The 20,957-nt window shown below is 41.7% G+C and overlaps 1 protein-coding gene across 1 annotated transcript in view; it reads left to right on the top strand.

The window, feature by feature from the left end:
* The window catches only part of CD109 (CD109 molecule), a 119,920-nt gene that overhangs the window by 70,606 nt on the left and 28,357 nt on the right, over positions 1-20,957 (top strand). Inside the window, exons 16-27 of the mRNA XM_054023059.1 lie at positions 404-478; positions 1,034-1,094; positions 2,943-3,075; positions 3,855-3,972; positions 5,759-5,872; positions 7,095-7,313; positions 9,151-9,295; positions 10,177-10,353; positions 13,481-13,562; positions 18,358-18,586; positions 19,208-19,373; positions 20,156-20,346. Coding sequence (XP_053879034.1) covers positions 404-478; positions 1,034-1,094; positions 2,943-3,075; positions 3,855-3,972; positions 5,759-5,872; positions 7,095-7,313; positions 9,151-9,295; positions 10,177-10,353; positions 13,481-13,562; positions 18,358-18,586; positions 19,208-19,373; positions 20,156-20,346 — 1,710 coding nt within the window. The remainder of the gene's footprint in view (positions 1-403; positions 479-1,033; positions 1,095-2,942; positions 3,076-3,854; positions 3,973-5,758; positions 5,873-7,094; positions 7,314-9,150; positions 9,296-10,176; positions 10,354-13,480; positions 13,563-18,357; positions 18,587-19,207; positions 19,374-20,155; positions 20,347-20,957) is intronic.

The following is a 20,957-nucleotide window of genomic DNA, read 5'->3' as shown; positions in this document are numbered from 1 at the left end:
GTCCATCAAACTGCTATGTTTTCACAGTCAAATCATTTTTCTTTTAGGACCAAATAAAGTAGGAAAGCTCTTCACACATGCCCGCCACTTCCTGGAGCTCCCATTGGCTGGGAATGGCGAGCCGCGGCTACAGGGAGCTGCGGGGGCCATGCCTGCGGACAGTCAACGTCCACAAAATGTCTCGCGGCTGCAATCAGCTTACCCTGATGGGCCGCAGGTTGCCCACCACTAGTGTAAACCATTATTGCCTAACCCCATTCATCTGGTAACTCCAATTTTCCAGAGGCAAGAGATCTACTGTTTGAGGGATAGCTCTGCAAATTAACATCCTGTACAGTATATTTTATCTAAAGAATTGCATCCTGCTTTTACAATTTGCATTATTTTCTTTTTCTTTTCTTAGGTGCTTCATGAACTACATTTGTACAACACAGCACAATATTTTGACTCAATCAGAAGTCCTCTCAGTGTCTTTCAGGTATCATTTTTAAATCTAGAAGTTGGATTTTTTCTCTTTAATTGTTTATACATCCTCTGCAGAAGGAAAATATATTTAAATATGCCTTGTAAAGTTTGAAAACTGTAGACAATGCACTATTTTCATGCTTTCTACTCTGACTGTCAAGAGGACATCAATTTGTTTTGGGGAAGAATTTAATTTTGTTTTACAAAAGTCTAAAAATGAAAGTAGTCACAGAATTTTAATAGATAATAATGAAATTCATCACTATGTGCCCATTTCAAAATGAAAACATGCAGATGAACTATCAGTCCACTGAAGTCTTTGTACTTAATTCTTTTTTTTTTAATGCTAAAACGTCATGCCACCCTAAGTGATGTCTGATGGTGTGGTAAGGATTCAGTCAGAAAATAGCATTTGTTATGGCATGCATTTGACTTGCTAAAAATTGACTTGCATTTAAAAAAGAAAGAAAGACATTTAAAAAGAATGAAAGAAACAAAAAACAAGATAATGAGTACTTTGCATGTCCTGTACTGAGATAGATTGTATGTTTTTTTTTTTTTTATACAGAAGTGCAACCTCTGGGTATTGACTGATGCAAACCTTCCAGAAGACAAGAATGATGTTCTCTGTAAGTAATAAAAATTGGCATAACCAAACCATTGTTATCTGCTAGGTCCAGAAGAGTTAAAGATAAACAAACAGGGCCAAATTCTGGTTAGTTACACCAGGAAAAACCCAGAGTCACTCCACAGAAGTCATAGACTTACCTGTATGTAAGCTGGTGTAATATGGGAGAATTTGGCCTACATGTTTTATCTTTGATTTGAATAACTTTCTTTAACAGCGTGTATTTTGCGTATTTGTCAGGATTATGCTGTTGTCTGCGGTGACAAAAGATCCATCGGGGCTTGAAGACAAATTCCTGAAATAGATATTTCAAATACAGACCCTTCCTCCACAGCTGGAGAGGGTTCCTATCCAGGGGCAGCTCCAGGCACCAGTGCACCAAGCACCTGCCTGGAGCGGCAAGCCATGGGGGATGGCCCGCCAGTCGCCGTGAGGACGGCAGGCAGGCAGCTTTCGGCGGCATGCCTGCAGGAGGTCCGCCAGTCCTGCGGCTTCGGCGGCAATTCGGCGGCGGGGACGCCAATGGCGTGGCACCGGTGGACCTCCCGCAGGCATGCCGCCGAATCCAACTGACCAGCAGACCGCCCGCCGAAAGCCGCCTGCCTGCCGTGCTCGGGGCAGCAAAAAACATAAAGCCACCCCTGTTCCTATCACCAGTGCAGCTTGGGTGACTAGATTTGTGTGAAATATACTTGAGGTGAGTTGCACTCTGCATGAGCTCATTACATCGAGCCTGCAGGGCTACTACATAGATGCTTTTGCCCTCTGTCTGTGGGTACATAAAACCTTACTTCATATGACTGAATAATCTCTGTGGAGCACATCTGCAGCTATTTTACAATCTAGGGAGAAGAATTCCTGTCATTTATGTTGCATCCAGCCCGGCTAAATCAGATTCTAGGCTCATGATTAAATCTTAAGAGTCTGATCTTGTAAATGCTTACTGACCTGAGCAGTCTTAACCACTGTGACATGGCCCATTGGCTTCATCCCTAATGACTACCCTCATGAATAGGTGTTTGCAGGATTGCCACCTGAGATGCTTGGAGAGTTTGGGGTATAAATATGGGGTAACACTTTCATAAGTACTTAAATCAATTGATGGGACTTAGGCTCCTAATCAACTTAGGTGCTTCTGAACATGGGACTTAGGCTATTTTGCATTTTTTCCCTATGGACTCTATGGATTCTGTCTATGCTACTGCCGCCTTGACATGAAGTGGCTGTAACTGTCCTGGACCTGAGAGGTGCTTTGTGTTTGCAACTCCCATTGACTTAAACAGCAATGGCTCAACACCCCTAGCATAGCTATATTCATACTATATGGAGTATACGTATATCCCTAAAGAGTAGGGTATGTCTACACAGCATTTGGAAGCAAGCGGGAGTGAGCCCTTGGGCTAGTGGGGCTCACACTAGTGCTCTAAACAGCACTTTGAGGTTGTGGCTTGGGTGGAGCTTGAGTTCTGAAGCCCCGCACCCAGACTTCAGAGCCTGAGCGCCAGCCCAAGCTGCAACTTCAAAGTACTGTCAATACAGCTACGTTTAGAGTGTAGCACAAGACCTGCTAGCCCAAGTCTGATGACCTAGCTGGGAGGTTTGCTCCTGTTTGCTCTAAAATGCTGTATAGACATAGAGACCTGCCAAACTTAAATTTCGTGTGCAATGCTTTTGTGTTTTTAAGTGAAAATAACAGTGCAATAACACTAAATTCAATTCAGAAATACCATGTGTACTGTTACCAAACTTCTTGTGAGTTTGTAAATAATTATACATGAAACAAGGAGCTAATATTTTTTTTTTGCTATGTAGAGTTTTCTGATATTTGACAATAATTTTAACTTTGTAGATGATGGGATGATACCCTACAGTGCGGATTTCGATGACTATCTAGATTCTGCAGCCGGATTTCCTGCTTTCAGTAGTCCACATGTAAGGAAAAATTTCCCGGAGACTTGGCTTTGGGTTGACACCAATACTAGGTAAATGCTTAGAGGAAAACAGATTTTTACACTTACTTGCTCTGGATTTCTGACATATTTTAATTATTTTCTAGGGGCACGTTGCACTATTACATTTTAAATAGGATTCTTCATTGATCCCTATTACTATTTATATTACAGTACCACCTAGAGGCAGTAACTAAGATTGGAGGTCCACTGTGCTAGGCATTGTACAAATACATTTTAAGAGACAATCACTGCCTGAAGAGCTTACAATCTAAATAAACAACACAGAGAAAGGTTGGGGAAAGGGAAGTAGTATTATGTCCCTTATACAGATGGGTAAATGAGGCACAGGGAGGTTAGATGATTTACCTCAGGTGACACTAAAGTCCGTGGTAGACGCAGAAATTAAATCCTACTTTACTGAGCCCTAGTCCAGTGTCTTAACCATGAGACCATCCAAAATTGCTAAATTGGTGGCACAATCTGACCCGTATGGTGCTTCAGTACATGATACTCATTTAACTAAGCATCAGTATCAGGAGCTTTGGGAAAACAGCTGACATCTGGAGGGTATTTCTATAGAATATACAGGGATTTATTGTCTTACAGTGAGTAATTTCTAATTCACCATTTAATTATTATTTTGGGGACTAACAAAAACATATTTACAGAAAGTTGGGAGAAGAAGAAAAGGTAAACAACAAACTTTCCTGTTAAGAATTCAGACTACATTTATGATCTATCTTAAACATTTTATTAACTGAGCATTAAATTAGCACTTTTGAAATTCGGATGTGCTTTTCTATGATCAGATCCAGCAGAGACACAACAATGGAAGTTACTGTACCTGATACCATCACTTCTTGGGTCGCCAGTGCTTTTGTAATATCTGAAAACCTTGGACTTGGAATTACAACTGCACCTGTTGAGGTAACATAGTACAATATAGTTCCAGTTTATGTTAGTGATAACTCCCCAGTTTATTATTTTCAGTTTTATATTGTAACAAGAACAGTAGCAACCTGATTATTTTAATACTTATTAAATACAATCACATTTTAAGCAGAACTGCACACTGAAATCAGTGGGGAGTTCTCCTTTAAAATCTATGGTACCGTATCCCTCCTTTTGCTGTATGCATAAATAATTTTAATACTGCATAATGATATACAGTGATTCTGTGCCTTTGGGTTCTGTCTTTGTTGGAATATAAGTGCATCTGCTTGCTGCCTGCTTTCGTTTCTTTATTTCACAGCTTTAGTTCAAAAATGTTGCATTTTCAAAAATATACCTAATATAGATAATTCTTAAAAATACAAACCCTGAATTACAGCACTTTCAGAAAGCAATATATAAAGAAGAAAAAATAGATTATTAGATGAGCCCATTATTTTCCTTTCTAATATATCCTTCCCTATTGGTATGAAAATAGGGTCATGGAGAGACGCGTTTTTAAATCATCCATTACTTAAGCATCCAGAACAGTTGAAAGTAATTATTTAACAGGATCCCAAATGATGGGAAAGGTCAAAGCTTTCAAACCTGGATGTCTGAAGTTAAACTTTTAAATCATTCTAGGCACCTAAGATATGAAGTGCCTGTCTTTTCAAAAATGCCAAGAGCCCAGCTCCTCCCATGTGACCAGAGCTAGAGGGCATGTCTACACTGCAGTAAAACACCTGTGGCTGGTCCGAGCCAAGACTCCAATCTGAGCTTGAACATCTACACTGCAATTTTATAGCTCTGCAATCTGAGCCCGGGTCAGCTGACATCGGCCAGCCACAGGTGTTTTATTGTAGTGTAATAAAGAGAGTCCTCAGAAAAAGGTATTTGCTATTGTACTAAACAGTGGTTCTCAAACTTTTGTACTGGTGACCCCTTTCACATAGCAAGCCTCTGAGTGGGACCCCCCTTATAAATTAAAAACACTTTTTAATATATTTAACACCATTATAAATGTTGAAGGCAAAGCGGAGCTTGGGGTGGAGTCTGACAGCTCATGGCCCCCCATGTAATAACCTCGCGACCCCTTGAGGGGTCCTGACACCAGTTTGAGAACCCCTGTCCTAATAGTTGCTTTGGCTCATGCTTCAGTCCTATCATATTACTAGGGCTTCTGTTTTTCAGGGTTTGTTAATTTCATTTTTTGAGGCTTATTTTTAGCAATTTTTGAATTCTATGTAGATGTCTAAAAACTGGGCTTTTTCGGGGCTCTCTCTTTGTACTGTACTGAGTAATCTCTTTGTAATGTTCCCTAGTGTGCTGTTGTGTCACACTGTTTCAAACAGCACTATGTTAAAGCTCATTAGAGAATCTTTAGTGTGCATCAGCAGGATCTACACAGACCAATTAATGTGAAACACATTAGTGTGTTTTAGAAATCATGCCCCTGTAGTCCACATTACTGCCCTGCATAGACAAACCGTTAACTACAAGTAGCTATTTCTGGTGTTTGTCTGGTGATTTTTGGATAAACACTGTTTTCATTTTTTTTATTGTGTGTTTTATTGGTGTTTATCGGTTAAAACCAAAAATCAGAAACAATGCATATTACCTAATGCTAATTGTCCAGTACAAGTAACCTTGTTCTCTAATCCAGGTTTACCAATGGGGAAGTCTAATTAGAACAGATCTGAATCTAAACTGTCTGTAGCAAATTTAATAGCTAATATATGACCACAGGGGTTCACTATTGTATAATGATTTTGTTTTCCAGTTAGAAGCTTTTCAACCCTTTTTCATTTCCTTGAACCTTCCTTACTCGGTTACCAGAGGAGAGCAGTTTATTTTGGAAGTAAATATCTTCAATTATTTGAAAGAAGCAACCAAGGTAAATATAGGCAAACTCTTTTTTGTTAGTATTTTTCCCTTACCATTTTGCTATGCTCTGAAGTTTGTCAGTTCTTCTAGAGGCACTCTTTAATATATGAACTATATGCTACAGGAGTCAGGAAAATCTAGTTTCCTACATGTAAATCATTGCACCCAAATTAGTCAAATGGACTATATATTTTTGGCTTCCTCTGAATGGGATTGGCCAGAAATAGGATACTGGGTTTGATGGTTGGATCTGGTATGACATATAATGTGTTCTTGAGCCTTTCCATTTGGTGAATGGTAGTTCCTGTGAAGTGCTGAGATCTTCAGCTCCCATCAACTTCCAGTTCTTTCTTTTTCTTCTTTGCCTCTTGTCCATGTTTTCTTGCTCTGATTCTTGGATGTTGGCCAGACATTGCAAGGCTTACACATACTATAGTGATCACATCTCCTTGAGATTCTTACAGGGCCGGTGCTACCATTAAGGCGAACTAGGCAGTTGCCTAGGGTGCCATGATTGGGGGCACCAAAAAGCGGTGCCCCCAATTTTTTTTTTACAGCATTCCTCCCCAAGCGCGCGATCGCCGCTCCACTTCTCCTGCCTCCCAGGCTTGCAGCGCCAATCAGCTGTTTGGCGCCGCAAGCCTGGGAGGAGAATTAGTGCAGGGGCGGCGTGCTTGGAGAGGAGGCAGAGCAGAGGTGAACTGGGGTGGGGAGGTGCCGCATGGCTCCCTGGGCCGGGGGGGTGGGTAGCTGCCGCGGGGATGCCTCAGGGCGGGGGAGGGGGGGAAGATGCCGCAGGGCTCCCTACCCCAGCTCACGTCTGCTACGCCCCCTCCCTGAGCACACCGTCGCTGCTCCACTTCTCCCGCCTCCCAGGCTTGCAGCGCCAATCAGCTGTTTGGTGCCACAAGCCTGGGAGGGGAGGAGAATTAGAGCAGGGGCGGCGTGCTTGGGGAAGAGGCGGAGCAGAGGTGCCTCAGGGCGGGGGGAGCTGCCGCCAGTGGCGGGCGCCTCAGGGTGGAGGGCGGGCGGGGAGCTGCCGCAGGGCTGGGGGGGGCAAGGTGGAAGTTTCGCCTACGGCACGAAACTTCCTTGCACCAGCCCTGGATTCTTACTGTTTCTTCAGTGAGTAGATGGTACAACTGAAACATATTTTTAAATACACACAGAAAATGACAGTTTATAAAAGGGAGTTTTTCCAGTTAAAAATATGAATTGCAATCTTTTTATAGGTTATGGTGACTCTTGACCTCAGTGACACATTTGAAATTCTTATCACATCCAATGAAATAAATGCTACAGGAAACCAGCAATCTGTATTGGTACCAAGTGAAGATGCAAAGACTGTTAATTTCCCAATCAAACCAAAACAGCTGGGAGAGATTTCTATTAAAGTGACAGCAATATCACCCACTGCTTCTGATGCCATCCTCCAGAAAGTTTTAGTGAAGGTAAATATTCAAAGGCGTAGGTCATTTCAAGCATTCAGAGATGGTATCCCCTTAAAAAGAAGAATGTTGTGAAAAGGCAAACCAAAGGCATATTTATTTATTTGCGTTTTGACCTGAAGCTTTCAGAATGGGTGAATGTTAGCGGAAAGTTTATCTTTTAAAGAACTCCTTCCTTAACATGTTTTAGACTGGCTTTTAAGAAATATAAACAAATAGCTAAATTTTACAAACCCTTGATCGTCTGACTGGGTGAACATGGGTGAGCGTGGGTTTTCAGGACTGGGTCCATGGATGCTACTACTATATTATAATCCAGTAAGAAGTAAAATAATATTGTTTTGAGAAAAAAGTTTAATGGATTTAACTGCACAGTTGACTTTATTTCAACAGAGCTTGAACATGACAAATTCTGCATTGTGGGAGTGGGAGAAAGTTAGGGTGACTGGACAGCAAATGTGAAAAATCGGGACGAGGGTTAGGGGTAACAGGAGCCTATATAAGAAAAAGACCCAAAAATCGGGACTGTCCCTATAAAATTGGGACATCTGGTCACCCTAGGGAAAGTTAGCCAAAAAATTATTTGTAAATAAAATAAAGAAACTAAAATTCCCATCCAAATTTATGTGTTTTACACCAGCGTGACCCTATTTAAGTTAGGTATAAGGGCCCAATCCTATATCGTTTTCTCAAACAAGTTATTTTCACTCGCAAGAGTAGTCCCTTTAAATTCAGTGCAATTTAGTAAGGGTTCATGCTTGGACTCTAAGGGTGAAATTTACCGCTATGTAGAGGACAAACACATCATCCTCTAAGCAGACTTGTGCTGGCACTGTCTAAGGATATGTCTACATTGCAACTGGGAGCCAGCCTCACAGCCCAGATAGACAGACTGGTGCTAGTTCAAGCAGACTCGCATGCTAAAAATAGCAGTGTTGATGTTCCAGTACGGGCAGTGGCTGGAACTAGCCACCTGAGTCCCGGCCTGCCTGATCCCCTGGGTCTAAGCTCAGGTCTCTAGCCTGTGACACCAGTCATGCTGCAACATGCACATTGCCATTTTTAGCGCGGTAGCTTGAGCAGAGGTAGCGCGAGTCTGTTTGGGAGGCATGCTTGCAACTGCAGTGTAGACGTACCTGTAGGTACTTATTACTATCATGTCTGAGCACCTCACAATCCTTAATGTATTTATCCTCACAACACCCTGAGAAGTAGGGAAGTACTATTATCCCCATTTTACAGGTGGGAAACTGAGGCACAGAGAGGCTAGACAACTTGCCCAAGGTCACACAGGAAGTCTGTAGTGGAATAAGGACTTGAACCTGCATTTGTGGCCATCTCCCTAACCATTGAATCATCCCCTTCCTTCCTCCCACCACTTTGTCCTCTGCACAGGGTGAATTTCCCCCTGAGAGCAAAATTTCATGCTTTGAGCATTACAGAGTTGCATTTGTGTGAAAGAACACACCTTTGTCCTAGAATGCTCTTCTCCATGGTCCTGATCCAAAACCCATTGAAGTCAATGGAAAGATTCTCACTGACTTTAGTGGACTTTGTATCAGGCTCTGTATATTATTGTTTGTTATTAACAATTCATCTTGATAAGCCATTACTACAGGTGCAAGTGCCTGCTGTTTTTAAGAAACATATACATGTGCATACAGCTCAGATGAGTCAATACTCTACTTCTTGCTGTGTTAGCAAGTAGCAGAAAACATTTGTTAGCAGCAGTTTAGATCTCACGATCCGACAGATACTTTTGTACTAGCACAAAGAGAAATCTAAAGACAGCACTTAAAGTTTTGGAGATTAAAGTGATCCTTTTTGTTTATTTTGATAGGCTGAGGGACTGCAACAGTCTTATTCACAGACACGTCTTTTAGATTTGACTGGGAATAACCCACCAACTGTATCAGAAACTGTGGATTTCACCTTCCCTCCTGATGTAGTAAGTGGCAGTGAAAGTGTACAAGTCACTGTTATTGGTAAGGATTATTTTATCCTATTTACACCTTCATTTATTTTCTGGCAACCTGTCTTACTCTGTTGCAGACTGTAAATATAAAACTGTCTGCTGGGCTTGTGTTGGATTTACATTCAACTCACATAGCTTCCCAGATATGGTATGGTGTGACACTGTCATTATAACTGTTTTTGAGAAGCCAGTCTACCCAATTCCCCTACAGAACTAGCAGAGGGTTTCTCCATATAGCAGAGTTCTTCCTTTGGTCCAGGTCTGCTTTCCTGCCTCACATGGTTAATCTCACTGAAATCAGTGTGGAGGTCAGTGTGAGTAAAGTGAACAAGATTTGGTTCCAGGTGGTTGCTGATTTGTGGTTTTAATGACACTGTGTTTATACTCATATTGGCTTAATTGTAATGTTAGACCGTTGGGATGGATACTGCCCTGATTAATGCCCAAAGTCCTCTCTCATCATCCACTGGGCTAAGAATGAGGTTTCTATGGAGCCTGTTTAAGACAGAGGAATTTGAACCTTATTTGGATATTATGGTAGTTAGTGTTTTCGTCATGTAGGGGTCTCTTTCATATGGTTAGAGATTCAGCCTTTAATAAGGAAGCTCTAGGCCAGTATAATTCTGGGACAGAAATTGCAAATGTGTACAATTAATGAAACATGGCCCGCGATGGGAGGTTCTATTTTGTTTTTGAAAACGGTGACTGCTGAGCAGTTTGAAATCTTAGAATAAGTCCCTGGGCAGATAGGTGAGTGGGCAGTGTGCAGATGAGATGGCTAAAGGGACATGAAAAATGCAACATATCACATGCTTCCACAGTATAAGTGACCCCACCCTTTATGTGGTATGCATACATTTATATGCACTGAACTTTAATTTTATCTTTCAGGTGATATTCTTGGGCCTTCTATCAATGGCTTGGAATCACTGATTAAGATGCCTTATGGCTGTGGTGAACAGAACATGATAAATTTTGCTCCGAATATTTATGTTTTGGAATACCTGACTAACACAAGGCAATTGAAGGAAGATATTAAACTGAAGGCTACATCATTTATGAGAGAAGGTCTGTAAACTTTCAGGGAAGATCCTAGATTTAAAAAAATATCATACTGGTAGAAAATACTTTATTTGTGGCCCTGCATTTGGAATTTGATTCACCATTCTTTTGATGATGTGTGAGCTAGACGAGGAGCCCGCTTATTTGTAGCTGTGTTGGTTCCCCAGGACTGACAATACTAAAAAGTCAGATAATTTTACATTTGTCCCTAAAGTAAGATCTGCTGAGTATGAAGATGCCATTTGTGTATAGTAACTTTCCAGGGTAAAATTGCCCTGTAAAAGTGATCCATATAATCATTTTTGGAGCTGGTTATCTCTTGCCAATAAAACAGCAGAAGTCTGAGTATTTCTAACTGCTTCTTGCATCATAAAGGGTTGCAAGTTAGTTAGAAAACACAGATTAATCCTGGATAGAACTCCTTTGACTACAGTAGATACCAGGTCTAAATTTGACCTAGCTTCCTAGACTGATCTCCCACTAGAGGGAGAAATAATCCTGTGAATAGAAATATTCTCAATGGTGTAGTTTCCAGGAGTTCTTCTTGGCCTGGTGATTAGACTTTGGTCACCCCAGAGCTTCACAGTAGAGCTTGTCAGAAGTTTTCTTTCCTGCAGAAAGTTTAGATGAAGACAGTCTTGTGTTTGTTTTTTGTTTTCAGCAAAATTTTTCATGTTTTTTTTTTTAATTGAAAACAGAAAATTTTTAGCTGAAAACCAATAATTTTAATTTGGAAATGCTACTGCAGTGAAAGTTGTACTCTGGGTGCCTCATGTCCCCATTCTGGTCTATGGCTCAGGCTACAACTCCTACGATGCACCACAGTGTCCTCGCTTGTTTAGCCACTGTAATGCATCATGGGAGATGTGGTCTGCCTGGGGAACCTGGCCTATAGAGGATAATGGGGGCATGAGGTACTACAGCTCCCTTAAGGCATCATGGTGGCATTTCCAAATGTAATTTTTTTTGTTTGTTTTTGGCCGAAATGCTGTGGTTTTCCAGTGTTCGATTTTTCGATGAAAAAGTTGAAAGTTTTCCATGGAAAGTACACTTTTCACAATACATTTTGTTTTCTTAAAAACCCAATTTTCTGTCAAACAAAAGTTGGACTGAAAATTTTCAACCAGCCCTACTACATAGTTTGGTTGCAAAATAAGAGGGGGAAGAGGGAGAAAAGAGAGAGAGCTGTTATTTTAACAGCTATTCTCAAGTTCGTAAGCAATTTCCTGAAGTGCTCTTAAAAAAAAAAAAAAACAGAAAAAGGCACTCTTATAGTGGAATAAGAGTGTTCACAGAGAGGGTTAAGAGAAAAGGAGGCACTGCTATATCCATTTTACAGATGGGATAAAGGAGGTTAAATGATTTCCTGAAGGTCATACACTAAGTCAGTGGGCAGGTAGTGATGAAAAACACAGCAGTAATGTTTAAATAATCTGTTAGATTGTAGAACTCCATTGGAGAAAATGCAGTATTCCATAAGGGTAGTTTTATTTTCTGGTTATTAAAATTGTGCTGTCAATATTATAGTTTACTAACCATATCATACTTGGCTAGCTCACCAAGCATGTATTCAAGCTGATGGACATATCCCAATGGAACTAATATATGTATCCAGACCTCTGTATACAATATACATTGTCATGGTGCCATTGAAAGAACTGTGCCAGTCCATTGTATTCTTTGGAAAACCCTGGAAGATATTTGCAGCAGTGACAATAACATAACATATTTTTATTAATCTTACTGTGCAATAAATATTATTATTGATATGGCTATACAGACAGCCAGGATGGGGTTTTGTATAGCATGTGGAATCTAGACAAAAGGTTTCAGAGACATTAAAGAGTCAGTGGAGAAGCAAAACAGTTCAACTAAAAGACTCGTTCCATTTTTAAAAATCTATGTAAATTGATTTTGCATTGCAGTTAAAAATATGAAGAAAAGGATGTTGTACTGCTATTAGTGGTTGTGATGGGACACTAAAATCAGTAAGTGGTTGATGTCAAACTATACCTGAGTTTTTATAAAAGATACATATTATCAACAAAAAGACATACATATGTCAAACACCAGGAAATATCTTGGAAAACCTAGGGATGTCTTTCAATCAGAGCCTTCCTCTAAAACAGCAGTTCTCAACCAGGGGTCTGGGGCCGTCTGGGGGGCCGCGAGCAGATTTCACGGGGTCTGCCAAGCAGGACCGCATTAGACTCAATGAGGCCCAGGGCAGAAAGCCTAGCCTCCCCACCCTGGTCTGAAGTGTGAGGCTTTGAGTCCCTCCACTTGGGGCTGAAGCCAAAGCCTGAAGAACTTAGCTTTGCAGGGCCCCGGGCAACTGCCCTGCTTGCTACCCCAAACGTTGGCCCTGACTTTTATATGCAGAAAAACAGTTGTTGTGGCCCAGGTGGGCCGTAGAGATTTTATAGCATGTTGCAGGGGCCTCAGAAAGAAAAAGGTTGAGAACCCTTGCTCTAAAGCACTTCTCTTCATGGCCGGCTGGTCACCTCTGAACCTTCTCATTGTAGGGCCACCCTTGCAGAGGAACTTTTTCCAGCATGCTTTTCTGACAGGTAGCTGGTTCTTTACATTTGGCAGAGACGAGCAGCTGCAGCTCTAACGTAGCTATTTGGCAGCTGTGACTACTTTTTGCTGCATCTTCTGCCTTTCTAGCTGATAAGTATTTTCCTTTCTGCTTTTCTTTTTTCCTATTATTCAGAAGATGGTACATCTCACTGTGCCTTGAATTCATTCTTAGGCTTAGGTACTGCAGCAGTGGAGTTATGTGAAAATGTACAGTTGTGTACCAATCTGACGTCCCTGGATGACAGGTGGATTAAAGGTGGAGTGGGAGCCATGCACCTCAGTTTCCATAAACAGATCCTTCATGTTACTGCAACCTAGTTGTTTGTGGTTTTTTTGTATTCTCTCATTCATATTTACTCCTGCACATTTGGCAGAAATATTTTGAAACATAAGATTTAAAATCTCCATAAATATATTCTGCTGGAGCAATCTGACTTCTCTTTCTCCACTGTCTGAAAGCTCCTTTCCCGAAGTCCCCAGAAAGAAATTCCAGTATGAATCTACTCAAGAGTAATTTATACAATACCTGTCTTTGCTTTGGTCTCTTCAGGCTACCAAAGAGAGCTTCTCTACCAAAGGGATGATGGCTCTTTCAGTGCCTTTGGAAACAGTGACTCCTCTGGGAGCACATGGTAAGTAATTTTGCCAGAAAAAGAAAATACTCAGTTTGGAATTTTGTCAAATATTTGCATATTTCACTGGGACTAAAACATTTGTCAAACTGGTAAAAATGCCCAGATATGGCTGCAGTCTGGTTTTCGGTATGTCTTTAGGCCAATTTATAAGATTCTCTAAGAGACAAGGTGGGTGAGGGAATATCTTTTATTGGTGAAAGAGACAAACTTTCAAGCTTACACAGAATTTACTGTCTTTTTAGCCTAGACGATCTAAGGCCATTATTAGGACAGAGTTTTTTAGCTTCACAAAAGATGAGTAGTGAGTCACTTTCATCAGAGGATTTGCTGATTGAAATGCTTGGAGGTCATTCTTCTATCCCAGAGAATAGCTCAGTAGAACAGAAAGCATTTTATAATGGAACCAATGAAGTACACTGCACATTTGACTGCTAGACACAACACAAAGGGTGAAATTTTGTGCTGTGAAACCCATAGTCTCCTTGGCCTTTAAGCCACCATTGCGTCCTCTCAATTCCAGGCTGCTTTGGGGCCGGAGTAACCCCCAGCATAATTTAGGGAGCTGTTTTAAATTATGGCAGACCTGACTGGACTGACGCTGTGGAGTTTCTTGGTAATCACAGCTGTTCAGAATGGCTGTAATGCTCTGTGCCATAGTGCCACCCTCCTCCATTCCCAATATGTGCCATACTCCAGGGCCATGGTTCTCAACCTATTTATCATTGTGGGCCACCATGTGGAGCGGCCAGGCACCTGGGAATCAAGACCCTGCTGCATGGTCCGGTGGCCATTAGCTCACATCTGAGCCGCAGCTGTGTGCTAACTGGGATACACGTGAGCCGCGGCCCGCATGTTGAGAACCGCTGCTCCAGGGCTTATGAGGGGCAATGAAGCCTAGTGCTGTCCTTCACAGTGCCTTTGGTTGTGGGGGAGGAGGTTCAGCCCAGCAGGCTGAAGTGCTTTTAGGATCCCTGTTTGGTCCTGCAGCAGTGTATGAGGACTGGAGCAGGAGGGAGAATCCCTCCCAAAATATTATGGTGTTAAAGATAATTTCATGCTATTACAAAAAATAGGGATAGCTCTGAGCATTGTTCTGTCCATGCTCAGCAAATAAATCGTAGCTGTGCTGTTGAGTGACTCATCAACCTTGAAGCTGTTCAGATACATTTAGGATTATTTGCCAAAGTTCTGAACATCTTTTAAATCTTTCTTTACTGAAGGCCCATGGGATGAACAGTCTCTCTGAGGGTGAAATTAGACCCTGCCCAGAGGGCCAGCACAGGGGCTATGCCCCACTCTGAACAGGACCCCCTGTCAGCTCCTGGAGACCCCAGCTGGTAAGCCCTCTGGGCAAACCAAATAGCACACACAGTTCACCAGGGTACCTTCACCAAGTATCTTTATTATTGTCTTTGGTCTTGTGTTCCAGGTCCCACCAACATAGGAGCAGTTCCAGCTCCCTGGCTCAGCCTTTTATATTACTTGCCTTCTCCCAGCTATCCAGCCAGTGAACTAATTATCGCATTTGCTCATCAGGCTCTCTATTTGTGCAAGTGATTCCTTCTCCACCTTCCAAACCTGCTCCTACTCTAATTACACCAGTGGTTGTTATAAGTGACCCGGGTGCTAGCTTCTAAAAGTTCTCTTTATAGCTGCTAATAGCACCATGTCACACACTTCCCCCTTTATTTCTCCTAGCTTAGTTAGGGCCCCCTTTTCCAGTGGTGCTCAGTTTTCTCCTTGACATGTTTGATCTTCCTTATAGGGGTGATTGCCTTTGCCTCATTGCTTCTGGAGTTCTCTTAGTCTGACTTTCTGTGGGCCAGCTGTGAGGATTCTCCATCCACAGAATAAGAACTCCTTAGCTGGGGGTGTACCCCACAATTCCATTTCATCCCACAGGTCATCACAACAGCGATAAACCCACAGACCTTGGCTTTGGATCTGTCCCATCCTTTGTAGAGCATTCTCAGTCATCCTCCCTCACCAGGACCCCACCGTCTGATGGCCTCTCCTCCCCCTTAGCTGTTAAATTCTCAGGGATATTCCCTTTCTCTGGGGTACATTGGATTCACCTCCCACTCTTTCTTCGGGTTGTCCTTGTACAGGTGAGGCCTGCTCCTCCATCCCCTTTTCCTGCTTCTCCTCTACTCCAGTATTTCCTACCTCAATCCCATTTTCTTGGCTTGTTGGTTCCCATGTTGGTTCCCATCTAGGATTTACTCTTATCCACCCTTGTGGGCCTGGGGTCCCCTTTTTCCTACCATCCAATGAGGTTCCTTCCCCTGGGCCTTTCTTCTCCTACTTAAAGGGAATGGGTTCCAATCCATCCCTAGACCACACGATGGGGGAAAGTTCCCCCTACTCTGACCCCTTTCCATCAGAACTTCCCATGTACCTCTAATGGGACTGGCACCACCAGATACGTTTTTTTCTCCTCATGTGTGCACTCTATGCCTAGAGCATCCCCCACCCGAACCCACTGTGATTTAACTAGCCTGCTCTGCAGGAGCGATCAATCGGCTGCCAAATCAATAATATCCATCTCTGGTCTTTGGCTAACTCTTACAGGAATTGTTTTTACTCCCTTCTGAGAGCTTCAGATCCCAGTCCAGTTGCAATATTCCTCCATTTCAAATACGGGCAGTCCCTTTCTGTCTCATTGGCAGCAGGTGATATCCTGGCTGGCTGAAATGGCCTTCCTTTCATCCTGTCTTGCACCAGCAGGTCTTCCTGCTAAGCAATCTCACATTATTACCCCCCTTCTCCCACTTGTATTGGACATGCCACTTTTAAAAAAAAAAAATCTGCTTCAACTGGCTGGTTTTACTGCTGCCTCCATTGTCTCTGGTTGGTGTCTCCTCACCCAGACTTGAGCGGTACCCGGGAGGTTCTGCAAAAACTGCTCGAATATCACACCTCCATTACCACTTCCACATCTTTCCCCCTTGGCCTTCTGCGTGACTGTTCTGGGCCCTACCTCAACAGCCCACCTGGCCATCCTAAATTTCTGTCTGTATCTTTCGGCTGACAAGCCTACCTGATCCTGCATAGCAGCTTTTAATACCTCATAATTCTTGGCCTACTCTTTGCTCAATGCCATGTAAGTGGCTTGGGCTTCTCCTGCCAGATAAGGTGCTAAACTGTAGGCCCCTAATCCTTTATCCTAGCCACACCATTAGCAGTTCTTTCAAAAGTCCGTAAGATTGCATCAGGATTATCCTTGGGGCCCATTTTACAGTGTACCAGCCCCCTGACTTCCATGTCTTGTGGCAGGACTTGTCACAGTTTGTGCTAACTGCTGCTATACCTGACACACTCACTGTTGCTCCACCTGCCATCCCAGCAGAGCTTGTTGCTTTGTCTGCTGCAATGCCTACAGCATCTTCTGCTTCTCCTTTTTTTTGCTCAGTCACAACATTAGCACCTCCATTTCCCCCCCAGATTCAGCTTATCCTCACATAGGCTGTCTCTCAACCTTCCTGGCTCTGGCTGACCAGAGATCCCAGACAAGTCCCTGCTTGTAAACAGGTGCCCCCTTCAGCACTTGGAAGCCCTGGATGGTAACCCATCTGAACAAACCAAAGAGCACACACAGTCCACCAGATACCTTTTATTTATTTATTTTTATTTTTTCTGCCTTATGCTCCAGGTATACCACCACCAGAGCCTCCCCCATCCTGCTCCATGGCTCAGCCTTCTATACTGCTTGCCTTCTTCTCCAAGCTATCCATCTGGGGAGCTAAATACCTCATTAGCTCATCAGGTTCTCTACAGGTGTGAGTGATCCCTTCTCTCCTACCAACCCATTCCTGCTCTAACCACACCCTGTACCCTGCGTGCGCTAAGTGATGAGGGTGCTGGCTTCCAAATGCTCTCTTGATAGCTGCTAACAGCAACCTATCCCATCCACTTAGATCCCAGTTATCTCTTGAGGTCTTAAATGGGATTGAAGTGGTACATAGGCCTTGTTCTAGCCCTCTTCAAGGGACTGAATTTCCTCTTGAAGTGCTCGGATACTAAGATGATGAGCTCTGTAAAAGTACCTTGATAGATGAGCTGCATGAAGCAGTCACTATCAGTCTAACTCATCTAAATAAGAATGATTTAAATTACTGGCCTGATCCAAAACTCCCTGAAGTCAGTCAGTCTTTTCACTGATTTCAGTGAGCTTTGGATCAGGCTTAATATTGATAGAATGGAGAAAATAAAATTATCTGCATGGTGCTATCAAGATTGTGAACCTTGGTACATAAATAGTGTAGTATCAGGATGTACATATGGCATAAGAAGAGGTCAATGAAAAGTTTCAAAATGTTCACAGTTAAGCCACAGAGGGTTGTTCTGATGTTATGATTCTGTGGGAAGGGTGTCTTGTTAAAATCACATTTATTGCTGTTCTACTTCATATAATATAGTTATAAAGTTCCTTGACAAACTTAGGCCCCAATCCTGCTTACATGTACACACGTTTAATTTATGAGCAACAGCTGACTAAAGGTTACCATGTGCTGGCAGAATCGGAGCCTCTAATATGTATTTAGTTTTGAAATCTGAAGAGATAAAGAAAGTGTTGTTTTATGGACAGGAAAAATAACTATATTTGCTGATGAATGGTTCTTAGCTGTTTCTTGCCGATTAATGCTCACTCTTCAGGGTATGTGTCTTCCTCTGTATTTGGAAAGTGTTTAGCACACTTAGGGCACTACAGCAGTCTGAATAATAAAACGTTTAATAGAAGAAGCTGTAATATATCATTAATTCTTTGTATTTGGTTAACCTTTCCCCCAAGGTTATCAGCTTTTGTATTACGATGTTTCCTGCAAGCTCGTCCATTCATAGATATTGATCCATACGTACTGAAGAAAACAGCTGATTGGATTGTCAAATATCAGAAACCTAATGGTGAATTCTGGGAACCTGGAAGAGTGATACACAGTGAACTTCAAGGAGGAAGTAGTAGCCCAATCACTCTCACAGCTTACATTATGACAACTCTATTTGGGTACCAAAATGATGAGGTATTAGAATACTTTGGTATTGTTTGTAGTTAATAAAATACCTCCTAAACTATCACAGTAATTCTTAGTCATTTTGCAGTTTTTAAAGACACTGAGGGATATCATAACAAGGACAATAACACATGATTTGGTTAAACTTTGCTACACTTCGCCTGATGGCATCCTTCCTGTCTACTGGTAGTAAGGAGTTCTGTTAAAACTGTGGAACATCCAGTCTCAGTGGACCTTTCCAAAAACTTAACTAAGTTGGGGGGAAAAGAAGCAAATATATCATAGTTGAGGCCCCAGACCCTGCACAGCAGATAAGCATGTGCTTAACTTTAAGGGTGTGAGCAGTCCCATTGACTTCAACAGGAGGGCTCACATATTTCAAATTAAGTAAGTGCTTTGTTGGCTGAGGCCTTAATGCCTCTAGTGGTCATGTCTGTGACCCTGAAAGAGATTTTCTATATTTTCTTTTATATTAAAAAATGTTATTTCTCTTCCTTAATACATATTTCTTATAAATTCTAATATTGCAATGTAATGTTGCTGTTCCCTACATTCATTCTTTTGTGAACCGCTTTTTTAAATTCATGGTAGTATTAAATTAACATCTTTCAATACAATCTTTATTCCCAGAATGCCCTTGTTGTAGCAAATGCTGTAAACTTCTTGGAAACTAAATTAGAAGAAGGAATTTCAGATAACTATACACTGACACTTGTGACATATGCATTGTCATTGGCAAAAAGTATAAAAGCAAAAGAAGCCCTGGATGTGCTAAACCAGAGATCAGAGCAGCAAGGTACTGTAAAAAGCTCTTTATGCAGTAGTATGAATGGATTTTCTTCCAACTTAAAAAAAAGAAAGCACTGTTTGGCTGCATACAGACATAGGTTGTTAGTGCAGTATAGGGATCTATTTAGAATAAAATAGAACCCTAAAGGGCAATAATCCTGATGAAAACTATATGCAACTGAATAGAGTTTGTTATGAAGGTGGGGTTTCAGCCTTAATGACAGTGTTCACTAGTGTGCAGTGTGATTATATTATTGCAAAACATGAGCTTGCTGCCTTCCCACGTTGTTATGAGTGCCCGTCAGATCTCGCTAGCTAAACAGGGTCAGACCAGGTGAATTATTCTGATGATAAGCCTCAAAAGAGCCTGGCCCAGCAAATTCTTACTACCAAGTGTAATGCTTACTACTACGATGAGTCCCATTCACTTCAGTGGGATTCTTTCTGGTACTAAGCACTATGCCTCTTTAGTAAGTGTTCTCTGAATTGTGTCCTTCTATAATTGTACGTAAAGGGCTGATCCAAAATCCCTTGAAGTCAGTAGGAGTCATTGTATGGATTCTGGTGGGTTTTGTATCTGGCGTTCAGCCCCAGTTCAGTAAAGCATTTAAACACATGACCAAGTCCATCTCTAACCAGCCAAGCATTTAAGCACAAGCTTAATTTGAACCATGTTCTGAAGTGCCTTGCTGGATCCTATAGGTAAACATAAATAGGCAGGTTTTTCCTCAGCTATTGAGCATTTATTCATGGCTTCGGCTCTGACATCAGTGATGATCTCTTTTCCAGGAGAATTTCGATTCTGGACGTCTCCAGCCCCTCAACTGTCTGACTCATGGCAGCCACGCTCCGTAGACATTGAACTTGCAGCTTATGCTCTGCTCTCTCACTTTCAACAAGATAGATTATCCGAGGGGATCCCTATTATGAAATGGTTAAGCCAGCAAAGAAACCATCTTGGAGGTTATTCGTCGACTCAGGTCAGAGTCATCTTTAGAAGCTTTGTTGATGCTTTGCTATACATAAATGTACTTTCCTAATATACACGTCAGCCCAGATGTTTAAAGGTGTTTAGGTGTTGCTGCACTCAGCATTTTAATGCTTAAGTCTGATTTTCAAAAGTGATTTAGGCACTTAGGATCCTAAATGCCATTGATGGCCAATGGGATTTAAACTGAAGTGCCTAAATCACTTTTGAAAATGAGTTTTAGGCTCCTCAGGCATTGCAACGTGAGAGTGGCAACATCTAAAGACCTTTAAACATCTGGGCCTTCACTTTTAATTTTTTTAAACGTTTCTATAGCATATATTGATTGTTTCTTATTCTGTAACAAATAGTTCTCATTAAGCACATGCTTAAAGTCTCTGCTGGATTAGGTCTATACACAGACTATATATTTTCTCTAATAAACATATTAAACAAAGAAAAAGAAGAGCAGTTCAAATATTTTTAAAGGGAAAATATTAAAAAGAAAGCAACAAGAACTGAAATTAAGGAGAGGAAGTGATATTTTCAGCTAAAAAAAAATTCTCACCTGCATGTATATATCTTTCCTATTGAGGATGATATTGAAACAAAATCCATTATTTT

Source organism: Malaclemys terrapin, chromosome 3 (assembly GCF_027887155.1).
Source record: "Malaclemys terrapin pileata isolate rMalTer1 chromosome 3, rMalTer1.hap1, whole genome shotgun sequence".
Taxonomy (NCBI): Eukaryota; Metazoa; Chordata; order Testudines; family Emydidae; genus Malaclemys; species Malaclemys terrapin.
This window is presented reverse-complemented; position numbering and strand designations above follow the sequence as displayed.